At 36.5% G+C, this 18,579-nt stretch overlaps 2 protein-coding genes and 1 non-coding gene across 4 annotated transcripts; all 3 read left to right on the plus strand.

Annotated features, from left to right (window-relative positions):
- The first annotated feature begins 2,266 nt into the window (after positions 1–2,266).
- LOC113846103 (ARF guanine-nucleotide exchange factor GNOM-like) lies at positions 2,267–8,941 on the plus strand. The gene is made up of 3 exons (XM_027474005.1): positions 2,267–2,368; positions 3,161–3,959; positions 4,798–8,941. The coding sequence occupies exons 2-3, from the start codon at positions 3,219–3,221 to the stop codon at positions 8,476–8,478; spliced, it is 4,422 nt and encodes a 1,473-aa protein (XP_027329806.1). The 5' UTR covers positions 2,267–2,368; positions 3,161–3,218; the 3' UTR covers positions 8,479–8,941.
- An 891-nt stretch (positions 8,942–9,832) lies between these two features.
- On the plus strand, positions 9,833–16,778 carry LOC113846820 (ARF guanine-nucleotide exchange factor GNOM-like). 2 transcript variants are annotated; one of them, XM_027475489.1, is made up of 3 exons: positions 9,833–10,106; positions 11,078–11,844; positions 12,536–16,778. In XM_027475489.1, the coding sequence occupies exons 2-3, from the start codon at positions 11,110–11,112 to the stop codon at positions 16,214–16,216; spliced, it is 4,416 nt and encodes a 1,471-aa protein (XP_027331290.1). In that variant the 5' UTR covers positions 9,833–10,106; positions 11,078–11,109; the 3' UTR covers positions 16,217–16,778. The 2 variants fall into 2 exon arrangements, with proteins under 2 accessions (XP_027331290.1, XP_027331291.1); XM_027475490.1 differs by lacking the exon at positions 11,078–11,844.
- A 536-nt stretch (positions 16,779–17,314) lies between these two features.
- Positions 17,315–17,510, plus strand: LOC113848569. Its single transcript, XR_003501833.1, has one exon. It is a non-coding gene; the product is annotated as a U2 spliceosomal RNA (small nuclear RNA).
- Positions 17,511–18,579: the final 1,069 nt, after the last annotated feature.

Genomic DNA, 18,579 nt, shown 5'->3' on the forward strand with positions numbered 1-18,579 from the left:
ATTAGAGAGAGTTCAAGAAAAACTCAAAACTCATATACATATAAAAAAGAACTAACACTTATTCAGAAAAATAAAAAGATAAAAACATACTTATGCAAAGCTAAGATCAGTGTAATTTTGTAGGTTCAGATACCAATCAACTAATACAATAACTTCTCCCTTACTAACAAGTGATAGTCATTTTCAGAATCTCATAGTAATAAAATTTATGACTTTCTTCTCATCCAAAATACCATTGAAAAATACTATTTTATTTCTATGTAACCATAAAGACCACACTGTACTTATCCAAACAATTAATAAACATATCCCTTCTCTTTTACTATAACTAACATCAACCCAAGTAAGCAAGTAAGTTAATAAATTTGAAGGTAAGACCAACGAGAATCCAAGTCAATGCGCAATAAAGTACCATATTTAAGATAAAACTTAGCATGTTAAAAACAAATGACTTAAAAGTTCTTCAAAACCATGACAAAATCAATAAGTTATATTATTTATTTGAACACCACGATCAATCGACAGATATTTATAATAAAGTACATTTAACAACAATTGTCAAGAAAATATTAGACACTTAAGAGGAAACTTCCTTTTCCATAGTCTTTACAAGGCATACGCCATACATTGATCTATAATATTAAGACCACCAAAAAGTTTAAATAACCATGAACACGCAAATTGCATTGAATAATAATTTGAATAATCTGTTTTTCATACTCATTTATCTTCTTGTAACATCTTAATATAAACTCTATTCACAAACTTTAACAATAGATTAAAACTTGAGATCTCATGTTGAAAGAGTTTTATTTGCAAACTAATATCCCAAATCCACCTTTTACCATTATAAAAATCATTTTTCAATGCACAAGATTCAACATTCCTTGTCATCACAAACAATCGCAAAAATTCTTCATACAATCGCACCCCACATACCCACTTCTCTCTCCAAAAAATAGTGTTCAAACTTGCACTCATACTCCTATCTAATTTCTCATTCAGTTATGAATTTTCTTGATAAATAACATCCAACAAATCACGCCACCATAAAAAATATCTATTGTAAACTAATAGACGCTGAATAGAAGAAGCTAATATGGCATACCTAACTTCTAATGCCCGCACCCACAATGAACTAAAACAATTAACATCTCGTCACAATCATTTATTAAGAAATGTCTACTTAAATCACTGCACCCACAATGAACTAAAATTTATTTTATTATTACTGAACATATGTTTAAGAATGAATTGTTTTATTTATTTTTTAAATCCTTGATCTTAAAGTTGTAAACAAAATAATATATGTTTGGATCACACTTATTTTGATTTGAATAAAGTATTTCTAAACTCATATTTGTAGTTACGAACGTCTTAGCATCTTGATATTATAATTAATGTAAACTACTCTGCATTTGTTTATTATTAGTATATTTTCATCTAGTTTTTAGAAAAATAAATAAATAATAGTTTTTTAAAAATATAATTAAAGGTGGACTTTGCTAATTAACGTACATTAATTTTTTTAAACTAAGGGTTATATTAATATTTTCGTTTGATGACGAAATTATACATCGGTAGCAGTATACTTTCATTTTTTTATAAAAATAATTCAATAGATTGTAGGACAAATTATATTAATCTCTTTGATAAAAGTTTATTATATATCATAAATAAAAAATGTAATTAATATCAATATTTATAAAAAATTATAAAACATTTAAAAAAACTAGTTGAATTATATGAACGAACAATGCATTTTTTAAAATTTTCAAATAATTTATCTACTCAATAGGTAAAATATTTTTTTTTTCTGATACAGTTAGTTAGAGACTGAAAATTAAACCCATTCCAGCAATACTTTTTCACATGCATAATTCTCATAAACAACTCAAAATTTACTCATAAAGATTTCAATTTCTTTTTACTGGAACAAACACATATCGTCATATCCATAATAAAACGAAGACGTGATAAAAAGTTACTCGACTAAACAGAAAAAAAAAAGAGAAAAAAAGTTAATTTTGTAAGAAGTTAAACATGATTTAATTTATAATAGGCGAAAAATCTGATTCTTATACGAGTACTGACAACTTAAATTAAAAAGGCAAAAAAAAAATCCGCACCAAAAAAATAAATAGCGATTTTTTCCCCGAAAATTAATTACAGTATGTAGAAAATAAACTGCTCAGTTGTTGCAGTGAGAATAGTATGCTAAATTAAATGAAATTAGTGACTCTTGTCATAATTTGTCGTAATATAAAGAGAGAGAGAGGAACCTGTGAGGAAGATTTCAATTTGAAGGCATGAATGATTTGAATGTAACACATCAGCATCGCTTCATGCCCTAACACTCACGATCTCGGTGAGCTTCTCTATTTTTCTTCGTTATCTTCATATGCTTCCATTTTCATTCCCATTCTTTTTTTTAATTTGTTAATTTCGATGTCAATTTTGGTTTTCTTCATGTCATTGTCGGAATCAAAGGCTTAACGTACTGTTCGAAACTCCTTTGTATTAATTTTTGGGCTCAGCTCCAAATGGGTCGTGTCGTACTGGATTAGATCATTGTTACTTGTTAGTGTGTAATTGAATTGATTCAATCAAAAGGGTCATGTTTTATTGCAGATCTAAGATTCTCTTTTGTGAAAATTAATGGTTGAGCTGAATTCGATATTTTCTATCTGAGATAAAATTTTGGCGAGGAATCAGTGAATGATAGTTGAGGGTGAGAGTAGGTTGTTCGAATTTTGGGCAGGTGGCATATGACACTTTAGCTATTGAGCAGGTGGATGCAGTGTTGTTTGATTTTGGCATGTTTATGTGTAGTTTATCTTGGATTTATTGGATCACTTTCAAGGGGATCAATGATAGAGTTGGATTTATTCTGTGCATGTGAACATTTTGAACAGCCTTGTCTTTCTAATTATATGTTCCTACGTGTGTCTGTTGTTTATTTGGTCTGCTTATGTGTTATTAACCGTTTATATGTGGCCTTGATGGATTTTTGGGGTTCTAGTAGACTCTGTTTTATATGTTTGTACTGTAACTGTGTTGATGTTGGAATGTTTGTGTTACTTGGGCTTCAATTTGTCATGTGGACACCCTAATCACTTTGCATTGGTTGTCTGTTTCAATGTTGATTATTTTTTTGCAGGGCTGTATTTCATCTTGCAGATTCTGTTGGTAAATGTCAGGCAGATCTGCTTGACAAAATGGGAAATGTGAAGTTGCAAATGCAAACCAGTGTCAATGCAGTAGAAGAGGAGCCTGGGCAGTGTGATGCTGGATTCCCTAACAAAACTACTGTGGCATGCATGATCAATGCAGAAATTGGTGCAGTTTTGGCTGTCATGCGAAGAAATGTTAGATGGGGAGTTCATTATATGTCAGATGATGATCAGTTGGAGCACTCCCTTGTTCAGTCTTTGAAGGCATTAAGGAGGCAAATTTTTTCATGGCAGAATCAGTGGAATGTCATAAACCCTGCCTTGTATCTGCAGCCCTTTCTGGATGTGATTCAATCAGATGAAACTGGTGCACCGATTACTGGTGTTGCTTTGTCATCTGTTTACAAGATCTTAACTTTGGATGTAATTGATCAAAACACTGTTAATGTTGGGAATGCCATGCACTTGGTAGTTGATGCTGTCACAAGTTGCAGATTTGAGGTGACTGATCCTGGATCAGAAGAAGTGGTATTAATGAAAATATTACAAGTTCTTCTAGCATGTGTGAAAAGTAAAGCATCTGTAATGTTGAGTAACCAACATATTTGCACCATAGTGAACACTTGTTTCCGTATAGTTCATCAAGCAGGAACCAAAAGTGAGTTGTTGCAGCGAATAGCACGTTACACAATGCATGAACTTGTTCGCTGTATCTTCTCTCACCTTCAAGATATTGGCAATCCAGAATGTGTATTGGTAAATGGGAGCACTGCTTTAAAACAAGAGGTATAGCATTTGTGTTACCTTTGTCTTTTTGGTTGGAATTTCATTTTTCTTTTCCTGTGATTTTTTTGTCAGTTGCTCAGGAGGTAAATGGTTGTAAGGAAAAATAGGGACCATGGGGTGATGTTACAATATAATTATATGCTAGAGTTTTTATTTGGCTATTGTTTGTTATTCACTTTTTCTCAGCTGACAGAATCTGAAATAATCATAATGGAACTGATTTCCATGAATTTATTATTTCCAAAAAATTGTATGTCAACCATCTTGGAGTTTTAGATACCATAAGATGTTTGAACAGCTGATTAAACCTGGCTTTTAAGTTTAGTTTGACCTAAAATAACTCAGACCTGCTTTCTTCCTTTTGCTCCAAATATATATAAAAAAGACTGGGGCCAAAGCCTCCCTCACCTGTAGGGTAGTGCCACCCCTGCATCAAGTACCCCTAACAGGACTTTACTTTATCAGAGTTTCCCTAAAGCTACCTAAAGTTATCAATATAATCCCTAAATATATTCACTAGGAAAATCACATGAGAATGATTAAAGACCAATATATATTTATAATTTTATAAACAGCCCCCTGTTGCCTTACATAAAAGGGTAAAAAATAAAAAACAGAATGATTGTTGAAGTTTATGTATTGTTACTGGTCAGGGTTAAAGAGAGATTGTTGTTATGTATCATCATCACAAATACAGATAGTTTTTCAGTTATTGCTGCAAAAATATTTTAAATGCGGTACTGAAATAAACAATTTTGCTGATGCAAAATTTGAGAGTGAGGACATGCATAAACTTGTAAATGTAATTGCTGATAGTGTTTTATTATTTTTGGGACAGACTTTTGGGCTAAATAATGAGCATAATTCTGCAAACAGACAGTTGGAGAATGGGAGCTTGAATTCTGCAAGTGATGGTCAACTCTTATCCACAGGCTTTGCTTCCAGCACTGTGACTAATGTGACAACAACTGTAGTGGATGAAGGCACAGCTATTCCTAGCAGTGGCAAGGACACTGAACTGAATGAATTGCAGCTCATGAATGAACCATATGGGATTCGCTGCATGGTGGAAATATTTCACTTTTTGTGTTCTTTGTTGAATGTTGTTGAGCATATGGGAATGAGTCCTCGATCAAACACAATAGCATTTGATGAAGATGTCCCTCTCTTTGCCTTAACTTTGATTAATTCAGCTATAGAGTTGGGAGGGCCTTCCTTTTGCCGACACCCTACATTGCTGAGCTTAATTCAGGATGAGTTATTCCGCAATCTTATGCAATTTGGTTTGTCAATGAGTCCGCTTGTACTTTCAATGGTATGTAGCATTGTTCTAAATTTGTATCACCATCTTTGTACAGAAGTCAAATTACAGCTAGAAGCATTTTTTTCTTGTGTAATTTTGAGGCTTGCACAAAGCAAATATGGGGCTTCATATCAGCAACAGGAAGTTGCCATGGAGGCCCTTGTTGACTTCTGTAGGCAAAAAACATTCATGGTGGAGATGTATGCTAACTTTGATTGTGACATAACTTGCAGTAATGTCTTTGAAGACATTGCTAATTTGTTGTCCAAAAGTGCATTTCCTGTGAACAGTCCATTGTCTTCCATGCATATTCTTGCTTTGGATGGTCTTATTGCTGTCATGCAAGGAATGGCTGAAAGGATAGGCAATGGATCTTTAAGTTCAGAACAATCTCCTGTGAATCTTGGAGAGTATACTCCATTCTGGCTGGAAAATTGTGACAATTTCAGTGATCCAAATAATTGGGTTCCCTTCGTTTGCCGGAGAAAGTACTTCAAGAAAAGATTGATGATTGGAGCTGATCATTTTAATCGTGATATTAAGAAAGGTCTTGAGTTTCTTCAAGGAGCGCATCTTTTGCCTGACAAACTTGATCCCCAAAGTGTTGCTTTCTTTTTCAGATACACTGCTGGGTTGGATAAGAATCTCATTGGTGATTTCCTAGGAAACCATGATGAATTTTGTGTTCAGGTTCTTCATGAATTTGCTAGAACATTTGATTTCAAAGACATGACATTAGACACTGCCCTGCGTATATTTTTGGAGACTTTCAGACTGCCCGGAGAATCACAGAAGATACAGAGGGTGCTTGAAGCTTTTTCTGAGAGATATTATGAACAATCGCCACATATCCTAGCCAATAAGGATGCTGCTCTGTTGTTATCGTACTCAATTATAATGCTTAATACAGATCAGCACAATATGCAGGTCAAAAAGAAGATGACAGAAGAGGATTTTATCCGAAATAATCGGCGAATAAATGGTGGCAATGATCTACCTCGAGAGTTCCTGTCAGAACTTTACCATTCAATTTGTAAGAATGAGATCCGAACAACTCCTGAGCAAGGTTCCGGTTTTCCTGAAATGACTGCAAGTCGGTGGATTTATCTCATGCACAAATCAAAAAAGTCTGCACCATTTATTGTTTCTGATTGCAGATCATACCTTGATTATGATATGTTTTCTATATTGTCTGGTCCAACGATTGCTGCCATATCTGTGGTATTTGATAATGCTGAGAATGCAGAGGTATACCAAACTTGCATGGATGGATTCTTGGCTGTTGCAAAGATATCAGCTTACTATCATCTTGAAAATATATTGGATGACTTGGTTGTGTCACTTTGTAAGTTTGTTACCATTTTTGATCCGTTATCTGTTGAGGAGTCAATCCTAGCCTTTGCGGATGACATGAAAGCAAGAATGGCGACTGAGACAGTTTTCACTATTGCAAATAGGTATGGTGATTACATTCGTACAGGGTGGAGGAACATTCTTGATTGCATCTTAAAATTTCACAAGTTAGGACTTCTTCCTGCTCGTATGGCCAGTGATGCGGCTGAAGAATCAGAGCTTTCTACAGAAACTGAGCATGGGGGGAAGAGTAATGCTAATTCTCTATCTTTATCTCAGCTTCCATCTGTTAGTCCTCCAAAGAGATCCTCAGGACTGATGAGCAGGTTTAGTCAACTCTTATATCTTGGCACTGAAGAGCCAAGATTGGTACCTACTGAAGAACAACTTGCTGCTCAGCAGTGTACCCTTCAAACAATTCAGAAGTGTCACATTGACAGCATATTCACTGAAAGTAAATTTTTGCAGGCTGAATCTCTAATGCAGCTTGCAAAAGCACTCACTAGTGCAGGAGTGCGACCTAAGAAAGGGAGCAGTGCATCTGAGGATGAAGATACTTTGGTTTTCTGCCTGGAGTTACTGGTAGCAGTCACTCTGAATAACAGGGATAGAATTGAACTTCTTTGGCTGTGTGTTTATGAGCATATATCCAATATTGTTCAGTCAACTGTCATGCCATGTGCATTGGTAGAGAAGGCTGTTTTTGGACTCCTAAGGATTTGCCATCGTTTACTTCCCTACAAAGAGAACATTGCTGATGAACTTCTGAGGTCTCTGCAACTTGTTTTGAAGCTTGATGCACGTGTTGCTGATGCATATTATGAGCAGATTACACAGGAAGTTAATCACCTTGTGAAGGCAAATGCTTCTCATATTAGATCTCAGTTAGGATGGCGGACGATTACATCATTGCTTTCCATCACTGCTAGACACCTGGAAGCATCTGAGGCTGGGTTTGATGCATTGCTATTCATTATGTCAGATGGAGCTCACTTGCTTCCAGCTAATTATGTTCTCTGTGTAGATGCTGCTAGGCAGTTTGCTGAATCTCGTGTTGGACAGGTGGAACGGTCTGTAGTGGCACTTGATCTTATGTCAGGGTCCATCAATTGTTTACTGAAGTGGACTAATGATGCTAAGCAAGCAACAAAAGAAGAGGAAGTGGCAAAGATGTTGCAGGATATTGGGGACATGTGGTTGAGGCTCGTACAGGGACTGAAAAAACTATGTCTGGACCAGAGAGAGGAGATTAGAAACCGTGCATTCGTATCTTTGCAAAATTGCTTGACAGGATCAGTTGGGATTCATCTCCCACATGGCTTGTGGTTACAATGTTTTGATCAGGTGATCTTTCCCGTGCTTGATGACCTAATTGAAGTTTCTCAGACGCACTCTCAGAAGGACTACCGGAACATGGAGGGAACACTTATTCTTGCCCTGAAGCTCTTGTGTAAAGTTTTCCTCCAATTAATCCAAGACCTATCACAGTTGACTGGCTTCAGCAAATTATGGTTGGGTGTACTAAGTCGGTTGGAAGTATATATGAAGGTGAAAGTTAGGGGAAGGAGAAGTGAGAAGCTTCAGGAGCTTGTGCCTGAGCTTCTTAAGAACATTTTGCTTGTTATGAAAGCAGGCCGTGTACTAGTGTGGAGCAGTAGTGTAGATGGAAATAGTTTATGGGAATTGACATGGCTGCATATAAATAATATTGCTCCATCATTGCAGGCTGAGGTGTTCCCTGAGCAAGATTCAGAGCTTTTGCAGCACGATCAGACCGAAAAAGATGGAGGTTTGGGACAGGATGGAAATGTTACTGTGCCTTCAAATGAAACACTGGGTCAAGCTGGTCCTGGTATTGGTTAATCATAGTTGCAGCCTTTGGCTACCTGAATTGGTTTTGTTGTGTCCCTGTGAACCCATGATCTCAGTCCATTGGTTTTCTTTTGTACTGAGGTTGTTTGGGGTTCACCTAACTGATTATGCAGAATATGACACATCTCATTCACATTTTCATTGCCATTGGGACACTTGATACTGGTAAGTTTTTTGGTTGAAGATATTTTATAGCTTGAGAAACCTTAGAATGAGCCCCTTTGTAGTCTTGTCCTTATAGAGACCATCTCCTCTCTCTATGGGCCCACGCCTGAGCCAGTTAGCTGCAAATTTGTTCGGAAGAAGTATTGTTTTTCTTACTAAATTGTACAGAACTCGATTTTCTCATCACTTAGATGCGAGATGTAATTTACTCAGTATGATGCAAACAACACAAGTTTTGAAATTATCATAAATATATATATTTGAACGTCCAAGGATATACCTTTCATTGATTTATCAATTTATCCTATTGTTTGAGTCCAGTTATAGTTGATAATTTCACCGCCCCAATTTCAATTATACGCCAATCATTAGTGGTTATTCAATTCGTCTACTTTATACATTTCATCCTTTGGGGTGCATCAGTCATGGTAAAACATTTTTTATTGATAATTCTTAAATTAAATATTTCTATTCAAATGTAAAGAAGAAAATTTTATTTAATTTAATATAAATGGATAACAATCCTTTATGACACAAAAGATGTTTTAATTTGACATAGATACCAATGCTGTATGACACGAAATCTTTCTTATGAAATAGCTAAGAAGCTGAACAGATACATTGACATAAAGGATTTGACAAAATAAAAGGTAGATACATTCAAATAAGATGCTGGCTCATTCATAAGTGATGTACACGATTTTTGTTTTGATAGCATTTCACTAATTAATTAAAGAGGAAATATTCCTTACCTTAACTATAAAGTACAAATAAAAAACTATATCCCCTTCCTTTTCTCTTCTTAAAAAGTCTCTCGTCTTTCGGTTCCCTACGTTACAAAAATTGAATGTGGTATAAAATCATATGACACCATTTGAACAAACACTCTCAGGAAGATTTTGTCCAATTTCAAATGATTTGTTCTTAACGTAGATATTAAAAAATTTATTAATCTAGTTGCTTAAAAAAAATATTTATACTGATTCATTTGACGATAGAAAATGTAGCAATTTGAATGTATATTTTCAAATGTAACATGACATTGCATTCGATCCACTACTTTAAAATTAGTTCAAAAATTTTCAACCACTCTTTTAACGTACGTGATAAACTTACTAGTTAATTTTTTTGTACCACGAATAGTGCAATGAAAAGCTTCAAAAATTCGATTATATAGAAAGTGAAGGAAATTACGTGAAGCCGGTGTTGAATTTAACTGAAGGAAATTGAAATAATAATAATAATAAAAAATACAATTTATAGAAAGAGAGGGTTTTTATTAAAAGAAAATAAATAAACAAGTAAAAAGAAAAAGGAAGGAAAAAAGTGGGAAAAACAGAGACGAAAGTTGTGAAGGAGAAGAGGTTGGAAGGAGGGAAAGAAGCACAAGTGCAAGATTTGCGAGTAATGTAAACCTCTCAGACTCCGATTCCTCAACTCAGTTCAGGATCTTCGTAAGCCATTTTTCTTCTTCTGCTTCTGTATCTTCGTCTTCGTCATTTTCTTCTCTTTTTTTTTTTATTTATAATTTTCTTCGTGTTTATCTACTTGAGTGCTTCGGAATCAAAACCTCGTCTGATACAGTGTTTGGAACTAAATTTTGTTTTCAAATTCAGTTCAATTCACCGCGATCAAGCTCTAACATGTTATGAAAGTGAAAAAAAAAATATAGTTAAGACGCTGAATAACCTGCAGAGAAATTGATTGGATGAAGAATTTCTGTTTAGTATCAGATCTAAGGTTTTGGAGAGGTTTGGTTGTGATTTGAAGTGGTACTGTGCTGCTGTGGTTGTTAATAATTGTTATATTTATTATTAGTTCAATGTGTCTATTGTTGAATTTTGGTCTCCTGTTTAATGTGAAAATTTAAGTGAATGTGCTTTTCCGTTGTGCATTTTTAAATTTGAGAAAGCGTGGTGGTGAAGATCTTTGATGTTAATTGGTGAAAGGGGCTCAGAGTGTTTCTGTTGATTATGAGTTGATATAACAGGTTAGGTTACATTATTTGGGAGAGTAGGCGCAGTAAGGAGGACTAAGGGTGATAGAAGTGTGGTGGAGGTGGAGCTGTGCTTCTGCAGTGAAGACAGAAGGTGTTGTGTTTCTTTGGTTAGACCGTTAGACTTATCAGCTTGTTTGGATCTACCAGTGTTTTTAAATATTTGGAATTGTTTCACCCAGTTATAGACTTATAGTGCTGCCAATTTATGTGCTTGATTATGTGTGCTTAATGTTATGTGCTGTGTTGATCAATTTGGAAGATTCTCAGGTTGTGTTTCATATGTTTGTGTTTCATGCTGCATTTAAGCTATTTAATACGTTGAAATCCTATTCTCAATTTCTCATTGATTTATTGTCTCTTTGAACTGCAAAGTATGTGTTTTCCTAGGATTTTTGTTTGTCTTGTAATTTGTTGTTAAACCACTAGCAGATCATTTCTGTACGAAGAATAGTGTGAAAATGGGACGACTAAAGCTTCAAGCTGGTATCAATGCTATAGAGGAGGAAACTGAGGAGTGTGATGTTGCATATCCTAACAAAACAACTCTAGCATGCATGATCAATTCAGAAATTGGTGCTGTTTTGGCAGTCATGCGAAGAAATGTAAGATGGGGAGGACGTTATATGTCAGGAGATGATCAGCTTGAGCACTCTCTGGTTCAATCTTTGAAGTCACTAAGGAGGCAAGTCTTTTCATGGCAGCATCCTTGGCACACTATTAACCCTGCCTTGTATCTTCAGCCGTTTCTGGATGTGATTCAGTCAGATGAGACTGGTGCCCCAATTACTGGTGTTGCCTTGTCATCTATATACAAGATCTTAACATTGGATGTGATTGATCAAAATACTGTTAATGTTGAGGATGCCATGCATTTGGTGGTTGATGCTGTCACTAGTTGCAGATTTGAGGTGACTGATCCTGCATCAGAAGAAGTTGTTCTAATGAAGATACTTCAAGTTCTTATGGCATGTATGAAAAGTAAAGCATCTATAATGCTGAGTAATCAACATGTTTGCACCATAGTCAATACTTGTTTCCGGATAGTTCATCAAGCTGGAACCAAAGGTGAGTTGTTGCAGCAGATAGCACGATACACAATGCACGAACTTGTTAGGTGTATTTTCTCACACCTTCAAGATATTGACAACACACAGCATGCGTTGGTAAATGGAAACTCTACTTTGAAACAAGAGGTATACAATATTTGTTACCTTACAAATATTACATTCTCTTTTGCATGATTTTTGGTTCATCTGGCAGGGATGAAAAATAATAGAAAAGAGAGGTCGAGGGAGATCCCAAAGAACTTTAGACTATATTAAAAGAGACCGTTTGATTAATTAGATTTCTGAAAATTTGGTTTTTGACCAAACTCAATAGCGTCATGTGATCCATGTAGCTTACCTTGGTTGTTGTTGTTGTACTTTTCATATCATGCATGAATTAGTGTTATTATGGTATCAGTTCTTTGTCTCTGTTTTCAATTTTTAAATCATCTGTAAAAAAAAAATTGACTTATCTATTATCTGGTTAGAATATTGCCATACTTAAATTTACAATTTTCATTAGATTTTATGCCATGAATTGTACACCATGGATTCGAGAGTGTAGCATACATTATATACCATTAATAGATTGGATGTACTGAATTACTGATTATAACTGGATGGTACATCGTAAAATAGACTTCACTGACCCATAATAAAAATCCCACTATGGGTAAAGCTTGTCTCTGTGGAATAATGGCATTTAAATGGTCAAATCTGGAAATTTTTAAAGGGAACCTATTAATTGTCTGGGCAGGGTGGTTCAGCACTTGAATTTTGAATTTGAAGCTAAGGTCATCTCTAAATGAGCAGTTGTCTTTGTTGATTATTCATGCAGACTGGGGACTTAAATAATGAGTATGCTTTTGGAAATAGACAACTGGAGAATGGGAGCATGAGTACTGAACATGTCAATCAGCCATTATCAACAAACTTTTCTCCCAATGCAAGTGTTGTGACAACAACTGTGGTCGACGAAAACACAGCTATTGCTATTAATGGCAAGGAGGCTGTACCATATGATATGCATCTCATGACTGAACCGTATGGAGTACCCTGCATGGTAGAAATATTTCATTTCTTGTGTTCTTTGCTGAATGTTGTTGAGCATATTGGAATGGGTCCTAGATCAAACACAATTGCGTTTGATGAAGATGTACCTCTCTTTGCCTTAACTTTAATTAATTCAGCAATAGAACTGGGAGGGCCTTCCATTTGCAGTCACCCAAGGTTGCTAAGCTTAATTCAGGATGAATTGTTTCGTAATCTGATACAATTTGGTTTGTCAATGAGCCCCCTTATACTTTCAATGGTGTGTAGCATTGTTCTCAACCTGTATCATAATCTTCGTACAGAACTCAAGTTACAGATAGAAGCATTTTTTTCTTGTGTGATTTTGAGACTAGCCCAAAGCAGATATGGGGCTTCATATCAGCAGCAGGAGGTGGCCATGGAAGCCCTTGTTGACTTCTGCAGACAAAAAACATTTATGGTAGATATGTACGCTAACTTTGACTGTGACATCACTTGCAGTAATGTCTTTGAAGACCTTGCGAATTTGTTGTCAAAAAGTGCATTTCCTGTGAACTGTCCATTGTCTGCCATGCATATTCTTGCTTTGGATGGTCTAATTGCTGTTATACAGGGAATGGCTGAAAGGATAGGCAATGGATCTTTAAGTTCAGAACATTCTCCTGTCAATCTTGAAGAGTATACTCCATTTTGGATGGTTAAATGTGAGAATTACAGTGATCCAAATCACTGGGTTCCTTTTGTCCGCCGAAGAAAGTACATCAAGAGAAGATTGATGATTGGAGCTGACCACTTCAATCGTGATCCTAAAAAAGGGCTAGAGTTTCTCCAAGGAACACATCTTTTACCAGACAAACTTGATCCCCAAAGTGTTGCTTGCTTTTTCAGATACACTGCTGGATTGGATAAGAATCTTGTTGGTGATTTCCTAGGAAATCATGATGAATTTTGTGTTCAGGTTCTTCATGAATTTGCTGGAACATTTGATTTCCAAGACATGAATTTAGATACTGCCTTGCGTCTATTTTTGGAGACTTTCAGACTTCCTGGAGAATCGCAGAAGATACAGAGGGTGCTTGAAGCTTTCTCTGAGAGATATTACGAGCAGTCACCACATATCCTAGCCAACAAGGATGCTGCTCTTGTGTTATCATACTCAATTATAATGCTTAATACAGATCAGCATAATGTGCAGGTCAAAAAGAAAATGACAGAAGAGGATTTTATCCGGAATAATAGGCACATAAATGGTGGCAATGATCTACCCCGAGAATTCCTGTCAGAGCTTTATCATTCAATTTGTAAGAATGAAATCCGCACTACTCCTGAGCAAGGTGTTGGATTTCCTGAAATGACACCAAGTCGCTGGATTGATCTAATGCACAAGTTGAAAAAAACTGCTCCCTTTATTGTATCTGATTCCAAAGCCTACCTTGATCATGATATGTTTGCTATAATGTCAGGCCCAACAATTGCCGCCATCTCTGTGGTATTTGACCATGCTGAACATGAAGAGGTATACCAAACATGTATGGATGGATTCTTGGCTGTTGCAAAGATTTCAGCATGTCATCATCTTGAAGATGTTCTTGATGATTTGGTAGTGTCTCTCTGTAAGTTCACTACTCTTTTGAACCCGTCATCGGTTGAAGAACCAGTCCTTGCCTTTGGAGATGACATGAAAGCAAGAATGGCAACTGTTACAGTTTTCACTATTGCAAATAGGTATGGTGATTACATACGCACTGGTTGGAGAAATATTCTTGATTGCATCTTAAGATTGCACAAGCTAGGTCTTCTTCCTGCTCGTGTGGCCAGTGATGCAGCTGATGAGTCAGAGCTTTCTGCTGAAACTGGGCATGGAAAGCCTATTGGAAATGCTTTATCATCAGCTCATATGCCACCTATTGGTACTCCAAGGAGATCCTCAGGATTGATGGGGAGGTTTAGTCAACTCTTATCCCTTGACACGGAAGAGCCAAGATCACAACCTACTGAACAACAACTTGCTGCTCATCAGCGCACCCTACAAACAATACAGAAGTGCCACATTGACAGCATATTCACTGAGAGTAAATTTCTGCAAGCTGAATCTTTGTTGCAGCTTGCAAGAGCACTCATTTGGGGTGCACGTCGATCTCAGAAAGGGAACAGCACACCTGAGGATGAAGATACAGCAGTTTTCTGTCTGGAGTTGCTGATTGCAATTACTTTGAATAACAGGGATAGAATCGTGCTTCTTTGGCAGGGTGTATATGAGCATATATCCAATATTGTTCAATCAACTGTGATGCCTTGTGCTCTGGTAGATAAGGCTGTTTTTGGACTCCTGAGGATTTGCCAGCGGTTGCTTCCCTACAAAGAGAACATTGCTGATGAACTTCTGCGATCTTTGCAACTTGTATTGAAGCTTGATGCCCGGGTTGCTGATGCATACTGTGCGCAGATTACACTGGAAGTCAGTCGCCTTTTGAAGGCAAATGCTTCTCATATTAGATCTCAGCTAGGATGGCGGACAATTACATCGCTACTTTCCATCACAGCTAAACACCTTGAAGCATATGAGGCCGGATTTGATGCACTACTATTCATAATGTCTGATGAAGCCCATTTGATGCCGGCTAATTATGTTCTTTGTGTAGATACTGCTAGGCAGTTTGCTGAATCTCGGGTTGGACAGGCAGAGCGATCTGTACGGGCACTAGATCTCATGGCAGGGTCTGTCAATTGCTTGGTACAATGGACTAGTGAAGCTAAGGAAGCAATAGAGCAGGAGCAAGTGTCTAGGTTGTTCCAGGATATTGGAGAGATGTGGTTGAGGCTTGTGCAGGGATTAAGGAAAGTATGTTTGGACCAGAGAGAGGAGGTTAGAAATCATGCTTTGTTATCTTTGCAGAGATGCTTGACAGGAGCTGATGGGATTGATCTCCCTCATGGCTTGTGGTTACAGTGTTTTGATCAGGTGATCTTCACTGTGCTTGATGACCTTTTTGAAATTGCGCAGGGTCACTCTCAAAAGGACTACCGAAACATGGAAGGCACACTTATCTTGGCTATGAAGCTCATGTCTAAAGTTTTTCTTCAATTACTCCAAGACTTATCACAATTGACGACCTTCTGCAAATTATGGTTAGGTGTACTGAGTCGAATGGAAAAGTATACAAAGGTGAAAGTTAGGGGAAAAAGAAGTGAGAAGCTTCAAGAGTTAGTGCCTGAGCTGCTTAAGAACATCTTGCTTGTTATGAAGACAAAGGTTATACTGGTGCAGAGGAGTGCCTTAGGTGGTGATAGTTTGTGGGAACTGACATGGCTACACGTGAATAACATTGCTCCATCATTGCAGGCTGAGGTCTTTCCTGACCAGGATTTTGACCATTTGCAGCATAAACAGGTAGAATCATCAGTAGGAAATTTGATGCCTGATGAAGTGAATTACACTCCTTCAAATGAAACAGAAAACCGTGAAGATGCTGGCATTGTTGGTTAATTATAACGACTGTTATGACTGCCTTAAACCATTTTTGTTGTGTGCGTGAACCCTTGATCCCAGACCTTGATAGTTCTTATTCAAGGCTGTCTGGGGGTTCTCGTAGTTATAATACCGTGGGTCACGTTCACGCCCTAATTTTGTTTGGAGTTAATAGATGCAAAATACTACAGGAGGCTAACCAGGTAGTATTTTCAGTTTGAAGACGCGGGAAGTTGGTTAACTCTCTTGTTCACCTTTCAGTTTGTATTTTTCGATGAAAATATGTTGTAGGTAGAGATAGATTTCTACGCATCTACTAGGGTGCTTAGGGCTTTCCCTTCCACCCTTGGGACTGCCACAGGGACAGTTAACCATAAATTTCCTGAAATAGATGTACAGAACCTCAAATTATGTCTTACTGTAAGATGCATTTCACTGGGTATGATGTAAACAACAGAGTTCTTATATTGCCGGCCTATTCATCTCTCCAAGTGTGATAAACCAACCATATCCCATTAATGCGATGCTTTTGAGAGAGATTAATATCGATGGGTTTGATTTATTCACAACTTGGTTTTTACCTTTCTGAATATCTCGGTAACAAAAAAAGTTCGCTGGACTTGGACATATTGCAATGACAGAATGTGACTGTCATACTTATATTTGTACATTAGCATCTTTTCCTTTTAGAAAAAACCCGTTTTTTGAATTGGATGCTTTAACGGTAAACAGTGGATACTGAACAATAATGTCAATAGAATTAAAGTCACAGATCCCTCAGTATCGTCATCCGGAACAGAATTGCTGTTGAAATAGTTTTGAAAATGGCAGCAATGACCCAAGCATCGTACCATAATAATTTCAACTGTGAACAGGGGACGCATGCGAATTGATTATTACTTTTTTATTTTATTTTTGAGTGTATACTCAAATTTTTTCCTTGAGCCCCCAAGGAAGAACCGAGAGTTCTTTGTATTAGCATTACCGTTCTCCATTGCTTGAGGGTGAACAGACTTCCAACTGTTTGGTGCTGTATGAAAGTCCCACATCGGACAGGGGATGAAGGGTACAAGGACAAGAAAGATATAAAGGGAAATAGAAGATACCGTTCAAAGCATACCTTTCTCGGCCTTTTGGCTAAGATCAAGTGTAGTATCTGTTCTTATCAGTTTAATATCTGATACGTGGGCCATTGGCTCACATGATATTAAATTAATTTTTTGAGGGGGAGAGGCCACAACAGTAGCTTGCTACTGGGTTTCTCGAGTGTCGCCCATGCGTTGCACTACAGCAGGGGCCTGGCGCACCCCACCAATACATATATAAAATTTCGTTCGATAGCCCAGTCTATGTAAGCCAATATTTTACAATTGGAAAATGGGTTTTTAAACTTACGGAAGATGGGCGGCTAATAAGTGACATAATTTGACTTAAATCTAGTTGTTCCACTTGCCAGTTTAACCATGGCTAATAAGCACTTCATGCAAGTAAACGTTATGTGAACATACGTGTTATTTTTTTATCCCTTCACTAACAGTACTTTGATTTACGCCCTCTATCTGACTAGCTTGATGCTTGGACTTGCTAAATATTTTATGGTGATGTCTTTGGCCATCCTCTATTTGTTATTTGTTTTGGGATAAAGCTACAGTTAAAGATGTAGATGCGTATGGTATAATATTCAACCGCCGTTGCACAAGTTGAGGGTAAAGACATTTTCGGTATAATCTATTAGTATTAGTATTATTTACATTACAAGTCAATGACTTTGACATCATACTATGTACAATTCATTTCTGTTCTATTATTGTCTTTGGTGTTGGAATTGTGTATCTACAACTATCTTCACAATATTTTCTTATTCGTTTGAGAGAGAGATTTAATCCATCCATAGTTTGACTTATAAGTCTTGAGTTCATATCTTAAATTGTCTATTGCCCAATATGAAATGTCTACTGTCTTTTTTATTTAATTTTTTAACTTTTGTTAATAATTAATAATTAGAATATCTAAATAATTTTTTAAAATTGGAATGACAATAAATATATGAAATTGAGAATAAACACACTCCTTAACGTGATATATATGAAAAAAAAATGCCTAGAAAATTCTGTCAGTGTTTATGAGGGACACATGCAAAAGGGTCTGTTTTTGAAATCATCGAATCAAGGTTGACCCTTAGCTACGGCATAATCTTTCATATATATCATTTGTTCATGTAAGACAGAAAGGAATGAGTTCAACACTTTGAAGTGCAGTTACGCACTCTGTTCTTCTGCAAATGAGGAATGAGCATCACAATTAACACAATACAATAGCCAAAAGGAAGAAGTTAATTTTAAATTCCTACATGTTCAGGGGGGAGGGTGAGAAGTTAAGAA

This window comes from Abrus precatorius, unplaced genomic scaffold (assembly GCF_003935025.1).
Source record: "Abrus precatorius isolate BTA unplaced genomic scaffold, Abrus_2018 Scaffold8, whole genome shotgun sequence".
Classification (NCBI taxonomy): domain Eukaryota; kingdom Viridiplantae; phylum Streptophyta; class Magnoliopsida; order Fabales; family Fabaceae; genus Abrus; species Abrus precatorius.